The sequence below is a fragment of the Camelus ferus genome, chromosome 5 (assembly GCF_009834535.1).
Source record: "Camelus ferus isolate YT-003-E chromosome 5, BCGSAC_Cfer_1.0, whole genome shotgun sequence".
Lineage (NCBI taxonomy): Eukaryota > Metazoa > Chordata > Mammalia > Artiodactyla > Camelidae > Camelus > Camelus ferus.
This window is the reverse complement of record NC_045700.1, coordinates 62881066-62907247: the sequence shown is the minus strand read 5'-3', so window position 1 is coordinate 62907247 and position 26182 is coordinate 62881066. Positions and strand designations below refer to the sequence as shown.

The window sequence follows — 26182 nt, the reverse complement described above, 5'->3', positions numbered from 1 at the left end:
GTAGCTCTAAAATGTTTCTAGTGAAAAGAAAATGGGAAAAGTTATTTATTTAATGCTTCTTGAATTGTAGCTGGTATATGTTTACTATTTGCTTATTCCTGATTTCAGACTAATAGGAAAATAATATTTTCTCCTAAAAGCAGTGGAACTAATCCTCAGACCAGATGTTATTTTTGTTTGCTTGTAGTAGTTTAGTTAATCTCTCACCCCTGCCATACTGTGTCAGATTTCTGGTTGACTAACCCAATTGTCATTCCTAATCCTCTGCTCCCTAACACCTTCTAATCTAGGGATTTTTAAAAAGCTGAATAACTTCCCTTGTCTCTCCCCATCCTGATGTGAATATACTACAAATTTCTGGCCAATGTGAGAAAAGCAAATGTTGGCTAGAGGAATTCTGGGAAAGGACATGTACAGATGATGGAACCTGTCTCTCCACTTCTGTCCTTAGGTGTAATGCTTAGAGCTGCAGCCTCCATGGTGCTACCAAAACAGAAAGACAAGAAAATGACATCAGTTCTAGCTCTGATGTTTCTGATCCATGGAACCAAAGGCAATAGCTCCCTCACCTGTAGACTTGGGTATTTTAAAGAATAACACATAAAACTATTTGTTGATGCCACTAACATCAGGCTTAATTTTACCTGTAGTCAAGTGAAGCCCTAAAGGAACTGTGTCCAGACTACAAGTTTTCCTTCTTTTCTTGCACTGAACTATCAAATGCATCATCTCTAAATAATGACATTTTTAAAAACAAAAGATGAAACAGATGGCTCTTCCCTTTCTAGATAATAGCTGATAACCTTTCTTTTATGTTTTCTATTGTACCTGCTTAATTATCACAGTCTCTTGGCCATTCACCAGGCTTTACCTACATCAGCCTTGACCGAACACTTTTATCGAGGGTAGGGTGGGGAGGTGCTCTACACACTTAACAAGTACCCTGAGTAGAAGCTTGTGAAGCCTCTTCAAGGATGCGGTTTCTGAATTGTAGAATTTAAATGTGTTTTAACGGGCGGCTTTTCCATTGCCATCCATTTTCAAATAGTGATAAATTTGAAAAGTAGTAAAATGTTTTCATAATTTACAAACCTAAAGCAAATATTGTACTAGAAGATCAATAAAGAGAACGTGAAGAAAACAGAGTTCTTCGTTAGCATTTAACTTGGCAAAACATGAGTATCCAGTTTTTCTAATGCCTTGGACCATAGTAGACTGGAAGTAACCCAAGGGAAAAATGAGAGGGTAAAGCTGTTTCTGTCTGCCTCCTTTAAAATACTCTGCAGAGTACTGGGGGAAAAGACAAACAAACCCTCCTTGCAAAGACTTTTGGTCACTGCATCCCACATTAAATAGTGTTTTAAACATAGAATGGATTGCTTTTATATTCTAAGAGGAGGTTTGTTGTGATCAAAATCACAAGAACACATTTTAGAGCATCTAATAACAATGTTTAGCAATATAACTCCCTTTTGAACTTATATAAATGCCCAATCCCTAATTAAAGCACGTTTCTAATTATGGAGAAACCCATTTTTTTTTCTGAAGCGATTGCTTAGAAGATGTTATGATTCTGCAGATGTGCTGAATACAGATTTAGAGCCACCAGATAACATAAACAAAGGGAAAAAAATGAACCTAAGTCAATTCAAATAACATTGAAATAATATAATAGCAAGACAACTTTACACTTTGCCTGAAACCATTTCATTTACATGCAAAAGAAATCATTACTACCAAGGGAAAAAAAAAACACCCACATCTACATGAACCAGCTTCTCTTCCTAGCTAGAATATTAATTTTTATTAATCTGTTCTTTGTCTATTATTTTTCTATTATTGAAATTATGTATACTATTAACATGAGGTTACATTTGATAATACGTATTGCTTTGGACATCCAGGAAAGGATATTTTAAAATCTTTCTTTTGTAATGATCATTAAGGACATAATCTAACAGTAGTATGGAGTAGACATATTAATTCCTTATAAATTCCTTGACTGATGTATATCTACAAACTTTCTACTTTTCAGTCATTTAATTTTTCAGATTACATATCTTTATTTCTCCACCTGGGAATTTAACCCAGGCAAACAGCTCACCTTTACTTACAATCATGCCTGCTGAGTTCACACAAAATTTCATTTTTTTCTTAGGGCAAATAGCAGAACAAGAGATAAACACTTAATAGGCCTTAATTTCACTACCTGGCAGTGGATTGTAACTGGAAAACATCACCGTCTCTTCTTGAGTACATTTTGGGACCACTGAGCATATTAGTACTTCAGTTATTGGCAAAATAGTCAAAAACAAACAAAGCAATCTAATTTAAACAATTCCCAACTGTAAGTTTAAGAGGGTAATGCAGTGGTCACCAACATGTAAAATATCATACTAGCAATTCTTCATTATCAGGTAATGATGTCTTAGTAACTGAAAAGAGCAAGAGTGAGAGCCACAGAGAGGGAACACAAGGGAGAGGCCCTTCGAAGCAAATCTAGTCTTAGGATTTTATAAAAAGGTTTAAGCATTGCCGTAACTCACCAAGTTTTAAGTTTTACTTAATTATTTCAAAACTGTGTAGGGTCAAAGTCATCCTATGAATTGTTGAAATATTAAAGGTCCATCTATGTATATCTGTCCATCTAAGATTACTTAAAACCAATTTTTAAAAAAATCAACAAACTTTGAAAGAAGGTTAATTAAGCTTCTTTATCCATCAAATTCTCTTTATAACCTGAATGATGATACCATAAAGAAAACAACTCATTAGAAGAAATTTTTAAATCATGCAGTTCTTGGCAAACTTTGGCAAAAATCTTTCAGCCATACTTTTATGGGACTCTAATTTTACATAGGTATATAAAATATATTGTAAAATTTTATATAAATGTAAATAAAATGAGACCATAACTCAAATGTTTTCTAACTCCAATATTTGTAGTTCTATTTTATCTAAATTTAATATGTTCTGAATAATGATTAGCAAATTTGAATAAAAAATGGAATATTTTCCATATATTCTGATTGATACCAAGCTAAACATACTTTTTATAATGCCAGATACACTATATATATATATATATATATATATATATATATGTATGTTGTCTTATAATTTGTAAAAGACACAAAATTTGGAACAGTCTAACTATCTTTTAATACAGGATCAGTGGTATGTTACTTTTACAAAAAAACAATGCAAACATAAAAAGAAGCTATTGACTGGAAGGCTGTTTGTAATGTACAATTAAGTGAGTAAATAAGTTGCTGAATAATGTGTGATGTTTCCGTATCTGTAAATAAACAAAACCCTTTATAACTGTATATATGTATTAGTATACAGATAAATGTGTAGAAGGATAAACACAGGTGTACACATATGTACTCTAACTTTAATACACTGAGCATGTTGTACTTTTGTGATTTTAAATATCATTTTAAAATATATTGAAGGTAAAAAACAAACAGAGAGAAGGAAAGATAAGAAACACCTAAATCACAGCCAGTGAGCTTTCACCACTGGGATGGTGAACTCTACTTCTACTTGTTTTAGATTTAAAAGAGGATGCTGCACAAATTGAGAAGACGAGAACCATGGCTTGAGGATAAATTTAATTACATCAGTACAATCAGACTCAAATATATTTTATTTGTAAGGGATTGTTCCTTACAACCTAATTCCTTACTTAAGAGCATAAAAAAATGAAATAGGAAAAAAATTTCCTGATTTCCTGATGTACAAATGTTCTCTACCTGCACAACTGCACAAAAAATCTGCTGATGCTTGTAGTAACGATGTATTTTGGAGAAATTGTTATATATTGGCATTTTGCAATTATGACTATAGGTACTGAAATCTGTTAATTTCTCTGAACATACAGAGGATGCTGTTAGATTCTGACTAAATATTTAAGTCTTCTAATTTAATGAGTCTAGAGTCACTGGTAGCAAACTGCAGCCTTTCATTTTTCATGCAAAAATAAAAAAAAGGGTGACCTTCAGTTGGATACATGTAAAGTAACACATTGCAAATTATTGATGATTTCTGAATTAGTGTCAGGATAATTTAAATGCAAACATTAGCACACATTATATTTGAATTTAAAACCCCAGACCTCATCTTCTTACCAGAAAATCCACTATCTGCCTGCATCTTTGTCTATAAATTCTAATTTTTTTGTAGTTACAGTGGATGCATGGTCCCTGCTCCTTTGCATGGCGAACTTCTGTACTTGCATACTAAATTCCATTCCTTATGATAACTAAAGAAAATTTTGCCTACAGTTGTTCATTATCTCTTGAAATATAGTTTTTTTCTTTTTTTTGTCATTCTTATCAGCTTATAAACATGATATAATGTTTTCCAACTTAAGCACTGCAAACAAATAAAACACTTTCCCTTGAGTTCATGTTCTCCATTTGCAGCAAACTCCTTTTGAAAGCTTCCTCTGTACAAGTTGCCTCTATTTCTGTCTTCTCCCACCCTCTTCTTAACCCCTTTCAAGACTTAACCCATTCTGTCACCACCACTCCAATGGAAACTGTTCCTGTCATTTCAGGATTCCCCAGTAACCTCTGTCTTGTCAAATAAGATGACCACTGCTTATTCCCTATCAGCATTAGCCACGCTCCCCTCCCCCTAGCAACTTTCTTCACTTGGCTTCCAGAACTCATTTTTTCCTGGTTTTTCTCTTACTGTCAATTTTCCTGTCTTAATTTCCTTCGTTATACTACATCCTTCTCCACTTTCTGCCCCTTAAATAATGGAATATCTTAAGGATCATTCCTAAATCTTCTTTTCCATCTGCACTTCCCGCCTGTAGACTTCCCGCCAATGTTACGGATTTAAATACAACTAATGACCAAGACTCCTCTCTTGAGCTCCAGAATGTTGTAACTATCTGCCCATGCAAAATCTTCACTCACATAGCAGGTAATCATCTCAAGCTTATGATGGCCACGACAAAATTTTTTATTTTCCCTATAGAATTTGTTCCACTTCCTTCTGAGCCTTCACCTCAGTGTTTGACATCACCTCTCACCCAGTTACTCAGATCAAAAAGCCAGGTGTTATCTGTTATATTTTCCTTTTCCTTACCATCCCAACACCATCCAATCTACCTACAATTTTCCTCATAGTAAATAAAACGGCAAATAAATAATTATAAAATAATATGGAATGTTTTATCTCTTCCACTACACTGTAAATTTTATAATATTAGGGATAGTGTTAATTTTTTTCTTTATTCTCTTCTTGGTGCTTGACATATAGCAAATATAATGAATATTTACTGGCTGGATATTGTTCAGTAGCAAACATAGAGGAGTAAGATTTTTTGTTTCATCATTTCAAAAACAAATAAAATATGGTATGTTTGATTGTATCAACAGTGGGAAGTTGTTTTCTTAGCAGAAATCCTTTTTCAGCTTACCGAACAGAACCAAGTGATACACAACCTAGGATTCATACCCTATGTTCTGTACTCATTACTATTTTCAATCAACTTTGCTGCATCCCACAAATCTTACAGCATAAACTAGGGAGCGAAGCCTAAAGAAAAAGCCTGCTGAAGCTCAGCACTGTATTGCCTGTTATTTTATTGCTGAGTGTCTGTGAAGTCTGGATTCTTATTTCTACCTTTGATAAGCAGCATTAACGTCAGGTCTGATGGAAGTGGTTCTCATACGGAACCATAGTAGTTTTACCAAATCCGTCCAGAGTTTATAAAGAATTGGCACTTTAGAAAAGATTTAAAAAAAAAAAAAACTTCACCTACAGTTTATTCATAAATGTCTTGGATTAGTCACTGATGCATTAGTATATGAAAAAGTAAAAATATATTTATATTATGCTACTGTTAGACGGAGTATATGCTTAGGTGATGGGAAGTATTGCTCTGTTTTGACCAAGCAGTGCCAGGTGTATTATTAGACTAAAATATGCTATGTTAGGACAAGCATTATAAAATCTTACACATTGGAGGAAGGCTATATAGGTAAAAGTTAGGACTAAGGGAAAGACAGTGGGTGAAATCGTTTCAGTAGACTATAACACAGTCAGTCAACTTCATCACAGGAATAGCTCTTAACTGTTCTTCCTCTTGGGAACCAGCCTAGTAGAAAGAAAGAAATGTGATCTATACAATCAATCAGACACATTTGAGCTCAAATCTTTGCTCTTCCACTTACTACCTAAGTGATTTTTTATAAATTGCTTAATTACTCTGAAGCTACCCTCATCTGTTAAATGATAATGGTGGTAACTATTTCATATCATGAACATTAAATATGATAATGTAATACCTAATAGATATATACTAGAATTTTTTTTTAAAGAATGGCAAAAATAAGCTCTAAATCTGAGAAGATTTTGGAAAAAGCAACACTATTCTGAGAAAGAAATAAGAAGCAGTGTTTTGATTTTTCCATTGATCCTTTTCTTTCTTGGTGCATAGAACAATGGTGGCATTTACTCTGGGATATGAACTTGGGATTTGAACTCCAGGATTTGGGATCCAGGGGTTCAAGAAAAAAACAGCTTTGGAAATAGATTTTGCATTTTTCATTTAAAAAAGAAAGATTTGTTTTCCTTCGACAAAATTTTTATGATAAGAGGTTTTTGTTATTGCTGTTTTGTTTTTAATCTATTAAATAGCAACTATAATTATTCCATAAATGACTCAAGCATATGGAATGCCTTACTCTGGGCAGAGAAACAGAATGCCATAAAAATTGCAATGGCCGAAAGCATTCAGAATTTATTCGAGGTGGGTTTCCTTTTCTTTATCATTCACTCACTAGTTACGAGTTACTGTGAAATTACTAAAATGAAATTATATGACTTTTGGTTTGAAGAGGGATGGCAGCAAAGAATGAAATCACTGTGAGGAATTTCGTTGGTAAATCAAAGTGCTCTCTGTTAATTAGTTCCTGCCTACATACATGGTATAAAAATAATTGTATGTTTATGAAAGAATGATTAGTTAGGTAATGTGCTGAGGTAATAAGAAAAAAAGCATGAAGAGAGCAATTTGAGTTAATATCTACACATCATTTTATGTAACCACCACATCACAGAAGGAGGTCCCAGTTAATTAGATTCCTTTAGTTAAACAAGAAATATTAAAAAAAAAAAAAAAGTAAAGATACTTAGGATCTAATCCAATGTATGCCTAAGTTATATGGGGGAATAAGTTTGACTGTTTTCCTGTCTAAAAACAGAAATTTTGATCTGTACCTAAGAAAGGTTTCTGCTTAAGTGTTGTTCATTCATTATATGTAAAAATTGAAATAATATTTTAATAGAAATATTGGCTGCAAAATGCAATTCTAAGAGAGTCTGTGCAATATAAATCCAAATATTTGAGTAATTTTCAATTTAGAAAGTAGACAATACTATGAATACTAAATGCAGACTCAAATGATCATCTTTTAGTCTTCTCTTGTAGAAGTTTGTAAGATCTGCGGCACATATAAACATATAGGTATATCAATGGATTCAGACAAACAGATGTTTCTCCTTAGCTCTGTCTGACTCATCCCATCTGTAACCTGTTGAAGATGATAAAATAAACACTCTTCTGTGAACATGCAAAAACATTTCGTCCACCATTCTTACTGTGTGTAAAACTGTTACCAAAGTATTCATAGGAAAAAAAATCCCTACTATCTTCACCTAGAGATCACATTTTAGGATCAAAATCTGTGACCTTCAAAGTGAGGAAGTAAGAAAAAAAATTAGTTTCTGTTTATATTAAATTTTTATTTCATCACTTAAAATATCTATCATAAATTCTGTTTATGTAATCCCATAGATGAGTGTGTGATGAAAGGTTTTCACTGATAAAAGTATTCAAAGTTTGATGACAGCTCTAGAGAGTGCTGTCCAACAGACATCTAATGCGAGCAGATGTGCTATTTAACATATTAGCCAATGTGTTATTTAACATATTCTAGTAGACATATTTTTTAAAGATGAAATTAATTATAATAAAATTGTATTTAGCCCAATATGTTCAAAATTAGTATCATTTCTACATGTAATTAATATGGCATGTTTAATGATATATTTTAATGACATGTTTTACATGCCTTTTTTCATATACCTTTAAAATCCAGTGTACATTTTACAATTACAGCACACCTCAGTTTGTGTTAACTGTATTTAAAGGGCTCGATGACCACATGTGGCCAGTAGTTACCATACTGGACAGAGCAGGTCTAGAGCACTCTTGAGGAAGACTCACCAGCTGTAAATTTGGGTTAACATTGGACCAGTTTGATTCTAATCATACTGAGAGCTACTGCTCACAAATGGAGTATTGAACACCTGGAGCCAACGTGTACATTGAGGTCTCACCTTATTGAAAATAAATGTACAAAGAACCCTGGTTTTAGTTCTAAGAAACTACCTGATTGTTTGCTTCTGGCTCTTTTTCAGGCAATCAAGGAATAAATCATTTGAATAAATCACTTCTCACAGATTTTAAGGTGTTCTGATATAGCAAAGTTGCATAGGACACAGAAAACAAAGTTCCTTTCTTGTAGGACAAGAAAGAATAAGAGAGATACCATTGGAAGTGCTATATGCTTAAGTCACCATGCTAGGTAAGGTAGGTGGAATTGCAGTATGGCCCCCAGGATTCTATTCTATGTATATAACTTGTTTAACATAGTTATATCTTAGTCCTTTGAAAGTATGAGGTGATTCCTGTTTATTAGGAATTCCTTGTTCATTTTGCCATATTTGCTACTGTTTCATTTCCTTTGCCCATTGTCAAAGCATCTCTATATGTGTCGTCTACAGAAATGTTTGAATGGGTTTACATTTTCAGTTGGTTGCAATTTAGACAGCTCTTAATCTGAAAGATATGAGTTAGAAATAAAATACTATGAAATGAAATTTAATATTCTAATCTACCGATATCCCAATTAAAAATCCTGAGTAATGCTGATGACACACTTACACCTCTAAATTGTACTCTATAAGAAACTAATGCCAGGGATCAAATCATGGAATAACACATGCAAAGTACTTTTAAAACTGTAAATACCTGTCTAAAAAAAGAAGCCAAGGCTTCAGGAATATGTTTCACTTTTTTGCTTCCATTTTTAGTAACACACTGGATTGTCAGTAGTGAATTTTAATGAAACTTAAGATATTTTGAGATTATTGATTATAAGCAGCCCTGACATTATTCCAAATCAGAAATTAATAATTCTAAACACCATAATTTCTATACCATGGAAAGATGCTGACAGGAAAGAGTGAAAAAGTATTCATAATGATTCCCCTTGACCCACTGAATTTTTGCTCTGACCCTTATCTAGTAAAAATAAACATCTCCCCAGCTCAATAATGCCATCTTTAGAATTTCTATTACAGTTCTAAAGTCAATGCTCTTAAACTCTCTTTTGACTCCCAACCAAAAGTATGACTTCTGGTCACATTTTCACAGTCAGTGGGTTCAAGTTTAATATTAATGTTTCTAGGATCTGTAAAAGCTTTGTAACAATGTGGGGGCATTCTGATATAATTAACAAAGCCACTCATGAAACATTGTGCCACTAAATACTTTTGTTTAAAATAACCACTTGAACTGTATGGACAGGAATTATCAACAACTGATCTGAGATTTTTCACTCTTGCCTTATAATTCTTTGATAATTTTGGTATTTTATGAGTACTGGGAAGTGGGGGACACAAATCATCTGGAAAAGAAGAAACTCACATACTCTCCTTCACCTCTTCAAACTCTCTATAATTCAAAAGTAAATCTAATATACAGAACATGGTGGACTGAGGATAGGCTTATAATAAAAAGCCTGTGTACTTTTATTTATTGGACTTAGGGATAATAACCCAACTGCCACTCAACTAAAGTAACTATCTACAGGCGATTTTGACCATTTGATTTGGACGTAAGTTACAAACTAAGTTCCTTGAGGGCAAAACAAAGAAAAAAGATTGTGCCTTTTGTGAAAGTGTTGCCAAGAACACCACATTATCTCTCTCATAGATCACACATGGGTCACACTGCTAAAGGATAAACGGTTATGTGACCTCTCAGGTAATAGCCACTATATCGTAACATAAAAGCGTGACACAGGCATTAAAATGCGACAGGAATATAAAACGGTTCAAGTATCTGCCCATATGAGATTTAGGGAGTTAAAACTAAGTTCAATCACCTTATTTCATATTGTGAAGCACCTAGAATAACTGAGTTGGAGCAAATAGCCAGACAGAAATGCTTGAACACATATATCTCATAGTTTTTTATAATTTCTGTCACAAATTCAAAAAACATTTACATTTTAGATAGCTAACTAACCCAAAAAAAAAAATGCTTTGCCAATGGAATCTTTGCTTGTTGAGATTAACAACTTTAAGCTGTAATGGAGAAAGAAACTAAGATTTTAAAAAAGCTTTGGATATTTATTTGACAAAGAAATTAAATAGAATAGAATCTAATACACTGTTCTGTCAGAACCTATTTGAAAACAGCTTATGTGCAAGCTAAACTAAAAAGCATATAAAAAAGAATAATAATAAAACAACTTTTCTGAGCATATTTCTTCATAAGATTCTTGATGGAAACGGAAGAAAATTAAAGGTAAATGCTATATTTAAGGAATTTGTTTCAGATAAAAGAAGTATGGAGAAGTTTCAAAATACCAAGCATTACTTTCATTATAAGCAGCATATTCCAGGAGACCACAGATTAAAAAAAAATTCTATTCTGTCCTACCCAATCTTCCTGGAAGAAATTCCAGTAGCAGCCTGTGAGGTAAGTGGCGTGTGGAAAACCAATTCACAAATTGTAGGCTCAGGGAAGAACGACGCTGCTTACAGGGTGAAAGTCGATCAAGATTGGAAACATGTCACCTGTTTCCATTTAAATCTTCAATCTCTTTTCCTGCTGGTTTAGGAAGCAGAGTACAGCATAACGGTGCAGTAGGGAGTATGAACTCTAAGTATCTGGAAATGGCCACACTGGCATGCTCAATGTGACTTTCTGTGACTAAAAGAAAATGTGGCTTTTGGATAATCTCCCAGTTAAAACATGGTTTACAAAACTTAGAACAATTATTTTCTATCATGTTTTGTTGAGATTTACTTTAACCAATCAAGACAGAAGATTAAAGAAGTATCTTGGAATTTAAAAATGGAAAATTGCCTGAAATATTATTAGACTAGTCCCCGGCTTTCAATTAAATATATACCCACCCTGTTTCAGAGAGGTAAGCATTTACTGCAATATTAAAGATCTGAAAAAGGAGGTACTTGTTACTTTTACCTCTTATCCAGTCTATGTCAAAATGTCCCATGGGTCATAAATTCTTTTCCAAAGTGTTCAAGTTAAATTTTTCATGCAAATTTCAAACTGCCTTATATACAGGCTCTGACAAGTCAATTAATTCTATCAAGTCAATACAATTGAAGAACAGAGTCACACTGATTTAAACTTTAAGTTCAAAACAGGTATTAATTAAGGATATCCAGAGTTTTCTAAAAGGAACAATTAGCTGCCTACTCTAATTCTTTGAAAGTATTATATTTAGAAGTGTGATATGAAATTTACCTAAAACATGAAAATTTTTGATGTGTCAATTACATAGCCATTGGACTACTGGATTAATGCCCTATTGATATATAAAATATTAATAGAACATCACCTCATGAGATTTTGTAAAAGATTATTTTGCCAGTGTTTCAACTAAAGCCATCACTACTACTAGTGAATACATACTAGGTAACAGCTCCTTTGCATTATCTCATTTAATCCTCACACCAGTTTTGTGAGGTATAAGAATTCCCATGTTAAACATGACCATTATTGTCCTCATTTTACAGATTGAAAAAGATATTGTAAAGTCAGTACTTGAAGCCAGGCTTTCACATTCAAGAACCTCTGCTCTTCACCTGCATAAAGGCCTACAGGTTAATAGGAGTTATGGGCTGAACTGTATTTCCCATATGCTGCTACTGGGCATGGTCACCTATTTATGACAGAGCTAATTTGAATTAGGTGTATTAGTCTGAGATTATAAGGAATAGCTTGGGAATCTAGGCAAGCAAAAGGATTGAAAATTCCTAAACTACTTTTGTTTAAATGTTGGAAATACGAAATATATAGTAAGATATGCCTTGATTTTGAGTTGTATAACCTCAATTACTAGCATTGAAAACCACAAATGTAACCTATCGCCATGCTTTTAGCACTTTCTTGGGTCTCTGCAGATACCTCTGCCTACGACCTACTGCCCTTGGTACCAGTGGCCCTCATTATGACAGTGATTCTTAAGATGAAGAAAGAAATGCCCTCCCTCCAGGGACCTACCCAAGGGACAGAAGTGCACATCAAAGTTCCCCAGGTACCTCTGAGAGATTTCCCTCCTCCTGGAGGGGTATGTTCCTCCATCCCCAACATTTAACATAGTTAATGTCTAGAGAAATAATAAATAATCACATCTATTGAGTGATTTGTCTAAACCAGGCACTGTTTTATGGACTCATTCAATCTTCACAGTCAATTTATGAATGATATTAATATTCCTATTTTATAATAAAGGAAGTGAAATTCAGGTAATTTAAAGAAACTTACTGTAGGTCACACGTCTAAGAAATGGTAGAACCTCACTTTGAACTCAGAAAATCTGATTCCAAAGATGGCACACTTAACCACCATCCTACATTGCCTCTTGTTAATTGGCTGCAGTGATTATAAGAAAATCATCAAAGCAAAAGTGAAAACACACTTCAGAGTGACAGTGCGGTGACTCGACCAAAGTCTCGGGGGGAAAAATTATTCCATGCAGACAGGAACAGTCTACACTGGACACTGGCTTATAAACTGGTTTGGTCCTTAGGTGCCCTCTCTCTCTCTCTCTCTCTCTCTCATTCTCTCATTGATTTTTCTTTTCCACATAATTAGGCCTTGCTCTAAACAGCTGTACTAACTGGTCTTAACTGTGCCCAAATGCCAAAGTGCCACTGTTGTATAAATCACTTCACTCTACCATATCCTTATTTTTAGAATTTAATTTCTCTGTTTACTTCATTAAAAATAATTTACTAATAAGACATATCACTCATTTGATGTTTTTAAAATCATTTAAAGGCAAAATACTATATAAATGAAAAAAATGACAACTAACTTAAGTGACATAGATGAATCCTATAAATATAATATTTAGCCTAAGAAGCCAGAGGTAAAGAGTACATAGTGTATGATTCAATTTATATAAAGTGCAAAAACAGACCAGTTGACTTATGTGGTTAGCACTCAGGGCAGTGGTTAACCTCAGAATAGGTCACAGGAAGCAATTTCTGGTTCTGATATTATTCTGTTCCTTGATTCGGCTGATGATTACACAAATATTTCATCAGGAGAAACTCATTGATCTTTTACACTTATGTTTTATACACTTTTACCCTATATATGTCATATTTCAATCAAAAGTTTACATTAAAAGGCAATGCTTTATCCAAAATGGTTACTCTGCTAATTGTAATTTAGCATTACTTTCTCCCTTCTTAAAGAGACAATTTGTTTCATAAAGAAAGCTAACACTATTTCTAGATAACATTGTAAAGTTACTATTTTCCTAAATCTGGTATGTTTTAAAAGTCAAATTTATGGAGGTATAATTTATATACATATATAAAGTCCATTCTTTTTAAGGTACTGAACTACCATTTTTGATAAGCCTATACATTTGTGCAACCATCACCAGTATCAAGATATAGAACAGTCCCATCATCTCCCCCAAATTTCCTCATGCCTTTTGTAGTCAACCTCATCCCCCACTCCCCAGTTTCTGGCAACACTGATTGACTTCCTGTCTTCCTAGTTCTGCCTTTTCCAGAATATTATATAAATGGAATCCTACAGTATGCATTCTCTTAAGTCTAGCTTCTTTCATTTGGCTTAATGCTTTCGAGATCCATCCATATTTTGTGTATGTCAGCAGTTTGTTCTTTTCTATTGCTGAGTAATGTTACAATGTATGGATATACCACAATTAAAAGACATTTGAGTAATTTCCAGGGGCTGATGATTTTTAAAGCCACTACAAACATTCATGTATAGATTTCTGTATAAACATGAGTGAAATATTTTGTTTTATACTTCTAACTGATACTTCTATCTGTACAAAATATTTTCTACATTGCCTTTAGTCTATAATAGTTCTGATGCCTAGAGATGATACCAACCAGCTCAAAATAATGTAAAATCAGAAACTGAATCAAATAACAAACACCTTACAAAAATAGATCAACTTTTGCAAATTATTCTCTTAAAAATATTTCTTTTTGCATTCATCTACACACTTAAGAACAAAAAGATTCTATTAAAGTTCTAGATTAATAATTTAAAATTCTGTTTAAATTGTACAAAATTAAAAATCAATTATATTACTAATTTGGATTCTAAAATCGTAATGAATAAAGGAAGAAGAGGTGGGAACTATGGTTTGAAAAGCAAAGTGTCATATGCTTCTTTCATAACTCTCTGATTTAACCTATTATAAATTTCACCCAACTGGTTAGTACTTTTGATCCATGATAATTGGGAAAGGATTTGAGTGACAAAATGGAAACATGGTAGATGTTACCTAGCATGTTGTGGTAAAGTGGAATGGCCCGTCCAAAGGTAGTAAATGCAGTCATGACTAGTGGGACCGCTACACCTGCAGGCAATTACAGAACAGAAAACATCATTCTCCATTCAGAGTGACATGCACACACATGCACCAGTGCTCACACATGGAGCCGCGGGGGAAGGACATGGGAAGAAAGCACACCAAGTACCTATCCATCAGGCCGATGCAGTCTTCAATACTTGAGCCTATGCACCTGCAGAAGATCCAGATTTTAAAAATACAAGGGGAAAAAATTAGTCATTTAAAAAAAGACTCAGTAAAACAGATACTGATTGTGCCAAATTCTTAATGATAGCTATAGGACAACTTCAGAACATCATCAACGTAAAGCTAGTGAGAAGATTATGACTTGATGGATACCCAGAAATGAACTGCAAATACCACACAAGTGAAATGAAAAGAAACATCCACAGTAAAGGAAATTGTACTCTGTTTCTGTGGAAACAGAAATTTCCATAGAAGGAATTCCAAACACATACTGCTCACTTCTAATACTTTAAATTCATTTGCATCATTCATGAATAATAGGTCTTGATGAATAACTTGATATTTTAATGGCTATAATTGGCTTCATGTATATGATTTCTTCTAAAAGGGTTTAGGTTTAAGTAAAAAACAAAATCAATCAAAAAGGAAATATGAGCTATTCAATATAATATAATAACCTGATGCTTAATACTCATTAAAGATTGATTTTAGCAGAAAATGAGTTAACATACTTTAATGCTATTCTCATGGATACTTTACATAATCACATTATTTCCTTCCTTGGTTGTGACTATCCTTAAAACATACTTATCTTTAAACATGAATTCATTTAAAAAGCAAATTAACTGGTTTTACCATACTGTAGTTTATCTTGACACTTGTTTTTAAAAGAGCAGTGCCATAACAGGCAAATACAAACAGGTTTTTAAACTGCCATAATATTTAACTCAAACAATAACAAATAAATACTCCTCAAGGAAATGAATACATCAAGACCCATGCAACTGAAGAATCCACTGAAATGAACATTTAAGTGAAATTATTTAACTACACAGAATCCTGATTTTGATTATAGAAATATTATTTCTTCCATCTTCCAACAAACTTGAATTGCATTTCATTCCCTTTTCTCTCATTAAAGACATATAGCTCTGCTGCATTGTCAAGAAGATTCCTTGTACAGCTATGATTATAGACCTATCTAATTCTGCTGGTGATATTTTTTTCCAAATTCTAATTTGTAAAACTGAAAAAATAGCTGAAGTTAAAATCACTATGTAATGAAGTAATAAGGTCCTCATGTATAAGGCCAGATCGCCCATTTTTCCTTTAAAAATCTCCAACATTCATAAACTAATACAACTATGTATAATAATAATTAAGTCACTATTTCCCCATTTCATCAATGTCTGTTGTAACATTCCTACTAGGTAAAAAGTTGTTTTTCTTTTGAGGATTGGCTTTGAGTGACCCAGAAAAATTTTAATGCACAGAAATATGTGAAATATATTGTAAAAAAAATCTTTCAGAAAAAGCAAATAAGAAATAAAAATTAAAAATATAAAGCATATAGCATGGAATTGGTTCCAGAATCCATAATCAAAGCCATTTCTAAAAATAAAAAAATTAATCACTATAAAAGTTTCCAAAATCTCTTACATAGTTTTCTTTTATTCTATTCTAAGGAACTTATTTTTTCTAGCTTCCTATTATATATTCTTCAAAATGCTTTTTAAAAATACAGTAAAACTGTATTTGTAAAACTGACTGTCTACTTTTTATTTCCAAGTGATAATCTGAAAGCTATGGTTAGTTTGTAATCTCTGTCTTTATTATAACCTGAACGATAAAAATATTTGAAAGTACAATTCAACTTGAGGGGAAAGTGTGAATAATGAAAGACCTCCATTCATCCATTAAAAACAAAATTCTGGGTCGCATGCCTACTAAATGTTCCTATTGTTCTAGGAGCTGAGGGGAGAAAATAGATGAATTAGACACTTTTCCTATTAATGAGCTCACAATTTAATGAAGGAGACAGATGCATAAACAGATGTGTATTGTGGCTATCACTATATTTGATACACCGTAGGGGTTCAATATAACAAAGTTGAAGAATGAATGAAATGAGAAAGGCTACTAAACTAAAAGTCCTCTAGCCAAGGCAAGAAGAGATAATGTTATTATTATTTTTTTCCTCTAGGAATATTAGTGAGAATCTCCTCATAGGTGCTAAATGGAACATCTATTTTAAAAATATCTGAAGAACTTGTTAGAGCCAGTACATTTAATGTACTTTTAGATAGTAAAATGCTTTTAAGGTATTACACAGATAATTTTATTTTCAGAAAATCATTAAATAGCATTCAGAGTAAGAACTTTCCTTCTGAAAAATGTGATTTTGAAAGATTATTTCCATTAACCTGGTTCTTGAATCATCTAGCTGACATAATATTGGCATATAAAAGAAAAGCTGTTTTCCAAAGTAGAGTTGGCCTGGTGAGCTCTTACTGATAGGTCACCGTGCTTAGGAATAAAAACAGTCACTCGTCCCATCATCTTTACTGCCCCTGTGATCTTTCTAGGGAAAGAGTCTCTCTCTACATGCTCAACTTGAAAAGAAGGAACTGGCTGCACAGAACACCTCACTGCTTCATTAACGGGATCTCAGAGCACTTTGCTGCACCACAGAAGTGTAAAAAGGAAGACTTAGGAATTGAGAAATTCCAAATTCCTAAATTCTGTTCTGGGGCTGAGATCACAGAACTCTTATGAAATGAGTGAACCTGTATGATAGGGAGACTATTCGAAAAAGGATGACAGGAAGTTATGAGAACAAAGACAATCTGTCAGGACTAAGTCAGTCATTACAGAATCCGTTTACCTTGGAAGATGCCAGAGAGCTCAATATTAAAATTCTGTCTCACCATCATTCTGCAGCAGTGAATGTAAAGACAGCTGCCTATTCACTAGGGTTCCCAAACGATCTGGTCAGATGTGTTTCCTATTACCCCTTCATTCTCCCTCTTGACTGACATTCAACTTTCGTGTCTGTGGTAAATTGATCTCTTCATTGTCTTTACTTCTATTTTCCCTCACTATGTATCATCTCCTTTATTGTATAATCATGATTTAAAAGCGCTGGGAGGAAGACACACCAGCCACACACCCAGACTGTGGCTCTGTGATCTCACTTTCATTTCCCTAATGGCTTTGTTGTAATTAGATTTGCAAAAACAGCAAAAGGTCCCATTTTGAATGGCAACAGCTGTTGACATAAACATTATATTGAATAATTTACTGGTTTAATTTTAGCTGCAAAACAATAAAACCCTCTTGTGGATGATTATTCTAGCAAAGTTTTTTCTTTCTATTGCTGACTCCCCCACTGCTCCAGCGGTACCAGGATCTTCATGAAATACTCTTAACCTAAGTGTGCCCAAAACTCGCCAGGGAAGCTGTTTATCCTTTCTAGTTTCCTTGAAGCAAAGTGTCTATGTGACTATTTCAGTATCCTCAAACTATGTGCTCTGTGTCAACCAATGAGGTGGCCTTAGCTCTTCCAAGCTGAACTTGAATTTGAATGGCAGAATATTACTTTACCTTTGGAGGATCTGCCACTTCACAGAGTGACTTAAGCTGATTCCTTGACCTGCAGGAAATTGTAGCAGCATCTGCAAATTGATGTCCTCTTGGTAGAAAATGATGTTGCTTGCTTAACTTCTTCAATATGCCCTAACAGCTAGCTCTTAATCTGGCAGAAAATCTCTTTGTGGAATCTCATTCTTCCCTGCAGGATCGAAAGTACCCAAGGTGATCCTCAGCAACAAGTGTGTGTGTTTGTACGTGTGTGTGCACATGTGATGGACATTCACAATGGAGAAGACTTTTTTTGGACAGGTGAGGATCAAGTATGCGAAACTGCTCTCAGTTCTGAATTTATTCACTTTCTAGAGGAAAGAAAAGTAAAAGTCCTTATTTAAATAGATTTGCTGTCTTTTAAAGAAATAGCTGGGATTTATTAGATGAAGTGATATTTCTTTTATAGTTCAGTGCTTTTCTTCTTTCTGTAATATGTCTTTGTTATTCAACCATTATCAATATCAAAAGTAATCTAATTATTATTCATTTTACAATGCATCCTTTTGAAAAATAGAAAAATGTGTACTCATCAATTGTCCTATATTGGTTATAGGTTAACCTGTAGTAAAATCACTTTCACAGAATATACTTGTAATTTTATTAATATACATATCACTAGGTTCTTTTTTTTTTAAACCATCACTGCTTCTGTTTATATTTAGCTGAAAGAGTCATAGAAGGCAGTATATATCAAAGAAAGATTCTCACTTTAAGCTGGTTGTAACAACAAATAAATAGAAACAGAAAACCTTTATCAAAGAATTATTAATCATGGATCTCAAAAGTATGATTACTTGTCTTTTTTGATATCTTTAATTTCTAGTAAAATTTGGAAGAATTTCTATACTCCATACAAAGTATACCTGATACTACATTTACGAAGATGTCAATAGAATAGTTATAGAGAAATGTTAAACAGAAATGTTGTAGAGACTATATATCTGATTCCATAAAACATTCTGGTAGAAAGGATTTCTTTTAAAAAATCAACAAATTATATAAAGATGAGACGAATTTTGCATAAGGATATATTTAGTAGGCTGTGCCAAGGATAAAGATACATGTGTGCACCTTTTGATTAGCGATCCATACACAGTTGCATCTCTGGCCAAGACGGATGCTTACCCTTGGGTGCAGTTTGGGTGGCACGGATGGCATTCCCGATCCTGATCAGCATACTTGAAGATGAAACTGTTTGCCCCCTGTAAGCCATCTGGACATTTTTCCACACAGTTTGGGCCATCCTTAAAATGGGAGCACTTTGTACAGTTGTCAGGTCCCTAAAGTGTGAAAAACAAAACAAAATGGACAAAGAAAAATGGGTGCCATTGCCTCTGGAAGGTGCTCGTGTGGCTTAGTTACTCAGACCGCAGCGGTGGCCAGCCCTCCTCCAGAGAGCTGGAGAGCATTTTCAGAAGCACAAATGGAGTTGCTGCTATTGTAGTTTTTCCATCAGCAAAATTATCCAATAACTTTTTCAGAAGGACTTCAGTATTTTTTTTTTCTGTCATTTATTCCTGGCAAAATGACAGTGCAACGACATTTGGTAACAACACATTTTTCCTAGGGGTGTTTCATCACAATCACTGGGAATATGTGAATATTCTTACTAAATAGTGAAGAGAAGGAAATGATATGAATTAAGAATTACACGAATTTCATATAAACGTGAGATGTAAACTTTCCTGCTAGTACCATGACTATTTGAACAATGAATTTAAAAAATTTCCATAGTTGAATTATCAGGAATCAGGCAGTTTAGGCAAATAAAAGTTAATTTCCAAGTCACTCTCTATTTCAAATCAGCTTGTGATAATGCTAAAAATCATATCATGTCTATTAATATGGATTTTAGTAAATCATAGTACAATACTGAGAGCACAATAAAGCCATATTATGATGGACAAATATCAAAACCTCCATAATAATAAAAGTAGATACAAACAAAAGAAATTTATATGGAGAAACTTACTCAAAAATGAAGATGATGTATCAGTATGATAAACCTAAATAAAACTAATTCACTTCATATATTTATGTTTATAATGTACAATAGTTGTGCGATATGTTGAACTTTCATAGGCAATAATATGCAAATATATTTAAGTGCCATGACAAAAGTAAAAGTCTTATATTCATATTAAGCATCTAAGAATTTTACCAGAAAAACTGATTTGAATTTGGTGCTGGCGATATTAAGCATGCGAGAAATGATAAGTAATACATTCTCAAATCAGATTAAGAACATTTTGATAAAAATGCTATTTTCTTAAAAGACGCCCATATAGTTACACATTCAGCCATTTTAATTTACTTATTACTAAGTATTATGACTAAAACTACTCGTCAACATTTACTTTTTGTTCTCCTTTTTGAACATCACATCTTTGACCACTCCATGGACTCTCTTGCCTTGACTCCCTTCTCCCCTAAGTTTGTTTATGTTCACATGGTCCAACAATTATGACAGTTCATCCTGAACATAATTTAGATAAATAAGATATAATAAGTATAGAAGGAAATATTTAATATTATTAGGTTTACAATTATGAACAATGTGAATCTGGGAGACAAGAGCAGCAAATATTATACAGAGCTGGATATTATGCAGGGAGTGTGGGGACCTGTCTATTCATGGGCGGGCATTACATCTCACTACAGATGTTAATCCAACAGTAGCCAGACATGGCAAGTGGTGATATAAAGCATCAGGAAATCAAGAAATATACTATTTTAAAATTTAGAGATAAAGGCACAGAGTAGTAGTGTAAACAAGAAGGGATAATCAGGAAGAAGTTTCTGGAAATCCTGAGTCTGGTGAGGTTCAACAAGCACCTGTCTATCTTACTATATTGAGGTGAGATGTTGATATCTACCTATCTACCTATCTATCTAAACATATTCAAAAATATCTAAATCTCGTATTTCTAAATCTCATAAATATATTTGTGTGCATGTGTATATATATATATATAAATATATATACACATATATACACACACACACACATAAAAATTATTCTGTGAAACCTAATCCCTATTCAACCTGAAGTGTATGCTACTGGCAATTTCAATTTCCTACCAAAAAAGAATACTTCACATGCTTCCAATGTTAACACCTGCTCATGGATACTTAAGCACGTAATGCTGTCTATTACACAGAATCATTTACTGTGCAAGTATGCTCAGTGGCGTGACTTATTGTACAAGAGACATGCTGATGTCTTCTTGCAGCACACAAGAATAAAACTTACTGTGAGAAATTAGGCAGTTATAGTCAGAATTAGGAATTATTTTTCCATAAAATTCTTCTAATGTAAAATAATGTCCAGGTAAAATCAGAAGATGTAAAATTTATGAAACTAAGATTAAATTCACATTTAATCTTTAGGTATACGTTAATGAAACAAATGTTTTGTGCTTCCTTCTTTTTAAAGCATCTCTTATCTATTTGATTGTATTATCATGATATCAAATCAAATGTCCTGACATAACTAAAAGATGTCCTGACAAATCTCAAAGGAAATGAAATGTACTGATTTTCTATCTCATTTCCATAATAAAGAGATTTAAAGAAATACATATGTATCTAATGCTCGCTCTTCTATCATTATATTCCTAAAGCTTTTAAGAACCTGGGTGCAGTGAATGAACTGATAAACATAATAACAGAAAAACAGAGGTGGAGACAACAATCTTCCTTTCTCTGATTTTAAGCTACCCTTGGACTTAATAATCTAGACAGAAAACTAAAGGATATGTTAAATCCTGGTAGAAACATTTCATTTTTTTCCTCAGTGACGACTGATGCTTTACTCTGGTAGCCACCATAAGAGACAAAGCCACTATTCACAAGTACCCAGTTCACTCCCATTTCCAGCCCCACAGATGCCGAGAGGGCAGGTGTGAGTTGCTTTGGACAATGAAATTAAGTAGAAGTGACTTCAGACACTGATTTCTAAACTCTCCAGCTTTCTCTTTCCTCACTGCCATGATGTGGGGACCCCATGCAGAGGTAGAGGTGCCATAAATTCAAAGCATCCTGAAATTCCAGACCACCACAGGGAGGAGGGCTGCCTTAGAAAGTTTCCCAGACCTGCAGTGCACTTTACATGAAAAAAGGTTTAAACATTTTTCTGTAAGCTACTGCAGTATGAGGGTTATTGTTTATGGCAATACAAGCTTTATTAACCTGACTTTAACAGCTACTTTAGGTTTTATAAAAATCAGCTAGCCCCCTCAAAAAAATCAGTTCCCTTCTTATATCCCTTCCTTTCTCTAGCTGCATTTTTGGCTTATATTTTGGTCTCCTATGACTTTGTCTGATGTCCTTTACTTTTCTTCTTTCATTCTCTCCCTTATCTTTCTTGATACGACTATACAGGAATAGGGAAAGTGAGTCAGAAAGGATAAAGTTAAAAAAAAAAAAAGACCAAGTGCAGACAGATAACAATATAAAAGCAGGGGCTTGCTTTATTTCAAATCTATCCATCTCAAGATTATCCCAGATGTCTGTCACATTTAAATAGGATAATACCATCCCATTTTACATAGAACTGTGATTTTATTCCCAGAAAGCATTTTATCCTCATTACATTACAGACACTGTTGCCTAGGGGGGAAAAAAGTGAAATGAAAAGAGTGTGAAGTTTAGAGTCAGAACTTCTACAGTTGGCTCCCAGCTCTGCATCTTACTGACTTGCTGACTTTGGAATAACTTTCTAATCATTATAATGGGTTCAATTTCTTTGTATTTTAAATGGAGAATGTGCTAGTATGCTTTAGATGTAATAGTGTTTGGAAACTATAGATATTTATCAATTATTATCAGGGAAACATTGAGAGGTCAAGAAAATGAGATTTCAACAGAATAAATCATAAGACTAGGTGTGGTAATTTCAACTAGCTTTATAACTTCTTCCTCTATCTATCTCAACGTCAGTCTCATGAAGAAGTTTCCAGAACCTCTTGGATATCTTAAGTGATATATACATGGCACAAAAAACCAACTCTGCCTCTAGTTTTGATAAACAGCATGTAGACCCAGAAACAGGCAAGAACCCAACATACATTGTAAAGGCTGAAAACAAGCAACCCCTCAGAGGAAGCAGAGTTTGAGCTATTGTTTGAGCTCAATCCTGGCAGTTTTTCAGATACCAGAACCTAAAAGACACGTGTTCTTACCTGCCTTAGCATTTCAAGGCTTACAGATCAAGTGACAAGTAAGTTTCTTTGATTTCATGCTCTAATCTTCCACAGAAGAGTGATTCGACTTTACTGGGCTTTTTCTACATTACACTTACTGCCTTCTCTAATCTCTAGACACGTGCATTCACAATTTTAGCCCTGGGTTGTGATTTTAAACATATGGCCCAGCAACGATGTCCTTACAGGACCAAAATGTGTTGATTAAAAACCTACTTTTTCTTTCTTAGTTATCAAATAATTTTGAAAATTCCAAGAACATGAATTTTTAGGGTTTTTTTTTAATGTATATTTTTATAAATTCTCTCAATTCCTTTGAGGAACAAAGGAATGAACACATAGACTGCAAAGCCATAGAAATTAAAACAAACTAATAGGCTGGTTATTTACTCCCATGATTCTACACCATAGGAGGCAGCATGAGGAACTGAAAAAGCATGAGACTGCTCTTGCAGCTTGCCTTGCTCGGCGCAGACAGCCAAACCCTTGGTTGTTGTCATTGTATGTTTTCAAAATCTCAGTCTCTCTGAAAGAGATTTTTTTTTCATTCAATGAGTTATGGTTCCCAGATATGTTAGTTTTTAGAGAAGTCTTATAGAGATAGCTCAACTTATTTTAACTCCCCATTATAGAATTCTTCTTTCCTGTGTTTCATGACATTCTTTAAGGAATGCACATTTCTCACGCTGCAGACGAATTGTATTTTTCCATTACCGTCCTTAGTGGAAAAAGAAAACCACTGCACATGCCCTTTGCATACTTACTTGAAGACCATTACATATTAAATTATCTTTTAGACTTTGGTTCTTCAGGCCAAATCACACCACTTCTTTCTCTCAGAGGTCTGTTTTTCCAAGCTTACTCATCCTTGCAGTAGTCCTCTGAACTGTCCAAGTTTTCCACGCCCTTCTTTAGATGAAGTTCCAGAATGGCTCACTGGGGCCTAATGGAAGTTTGGACGGCTCAGTGATATTTTTTTCCTAAGCTAATTAACTGCTGAATAAGCACTCTGGTAGAAAAATTAAAACTACTTAAATTCCAAATGAATTCTTGTGAATGTGAGCTCTTGTTGAGCTCTTGGCTACACTCAAATGCTGATCCTTGAATTACCTATTGAGAGATGACCCCATACACAATAAACTGGAAATTTGTCTAAAGGATGAATATGACACTTTGGAATGACAAACTCATTCTGACCTCACTACTAAGAAAAAGCCTGAATGATGGAAACAAAAGGAAGGTCTAAAAAACAATTACCATTTTCTCCACAAGGCTAAATTCAAACCATATAAATGTCAACTTATTCATAAAGATTTCCCTGATCCATAGCCCCTTCTTCGATTTTCACAGCTCGTTTTTTCCCTCTGCCATAGTATTTATCAAACAGCTTTAGATTTTAGTTTCTGAAAGCTTGTCTTCCTCCTTTTTTCAATTGTCCTTACAAGTGCGTCATAGTCAAATGATCAAACACAGGTATAAATGTGCTACAGATACCTCAAACACAACATAAAGTTTCACATTTACTTGTCTTTGTATGTTTCTTCATTCCAGGTTCTTCTTCAAAGCAGAGCTCAAACATCACCTTTCTCTGGCCTCTCTTGGTGCCCCAATTTCCATCTTAAAGATTTAGTTTCTCTCTTATTTGTGTTCTTAACAACAACTCATACATATTTATATTTTATCAATTATTTTGCTTCAATTTAATTATTTGTGTACCTCTCTTTTCAATTCAGTGCAGTTCTACAAGGACAATTCCATATCTTCTTTTTAGATGCATGAACTGGGACATAAATATTTAAGAAACTGAAGTTTTAAGTATTTTATCTCTACTGCTAAGCTATAGCCTCCTGAGGGGAGAAGGTCAAATGTGTTTCCCTATAGCATGCTGTAAATACCTACTGACTGGATGGACAAACGACAAGGCAACCCCACAACGAACATCCACACCTGACACTGAATAAGCCAACACAAGCACAGATGTCTTCAGGCTTACCGGGCCATGGCACGTGAGGACGCCGTCGTCCATCTTCTCACACTGGGGGTCACACTCCACACAGATGGAGCCATTCTCAAACTCCCGAAATTCACTGCGAAAACATCAGCAGCACGAGGCGGTGTAAGCAAACAAGCTGTCAACTTAACAAATGAAGGAACATCTGCTAAAAGTCCTATTGGCAGAGTAAATTCTAGAGTCTGTTTCTTTATGTGCCAGCAGCATCAGAGTCATTTCCCTGTACATTAACGAGTAAGTTTTCCATTAGGGGAAAAGATAAACTGCAGCCAGATGGCTCTCCTTGCCCTCCACTGGGTTCAACGACAGACTCATTCAGGAAACCTCTCTCTTGTGAGAGATATTCCAGCAGCATCAAAAAAAAGAAAAAAAAAAAAAAAAAAAAACAGAAAAGTATGACTCTTTTGATGACACAGCAGAACCATTTTTACTTTTTTAAGTAAGACTGTGCCTGTTTGTCTCTATATAAAATTTTACTCTTGGCTGAAGCTTTATTTTTTAAACTTTGGGAGAACTATTGTATTTATTTTGTTGCTAAGTTACATGAATGTTCCCCATCCTTGTCCTTCAAATCCCAAGACTCTTCAATTTATTTTTAGTGAAACTTCAAAAAACGCTTTGATTTCTTTTCTTCTTTTAAAATATCTGCCTTGGAGAATTAG

The 26182-nt window shown here is 34.0% G+C and overlaps 1 protein-coding gene across 6 annotated transcripts in view; it reads right to left on the bottom strand.

Annotated features, from left to right (window-relative positions):
* ERBB4 (erb-b2 receptor tyrosine kinase 4) overlaps window positions 1–26182 on the bottom strand; it is a 982069-nt gene that overhangs the window by 218197 nt on the left and 737690 nt on the right. For 2 of the 6 annotated variants that reach the window (XM_032479938.1, XM_032479940.1), the window contains exons 14-17: window positions 25503–25596; window positions 19431–19585; window positions 14824–14868; window positions 14628–14702 (exon numbers count right to left, since the gene is read on the bottom strand). In XM_032479938.1, the coding sequence (XP_032335829.1) occupies window positions 14628–14702; window positions 14824–14868; window positions 19431–19585; window positions 25503–25596 (369 nt within the window). The remainder of the gene's footprint in view (window positions 1–14627; window positions 14703–14823; window positions 14869–19430; window positions 19586–25502; window positions 25597–26182) is intronic. The other 4 variants (XM_032479941.1, XM_032479944.1, XM_032479939.1 and 1 more) reach the window with 2 other exon arrangements.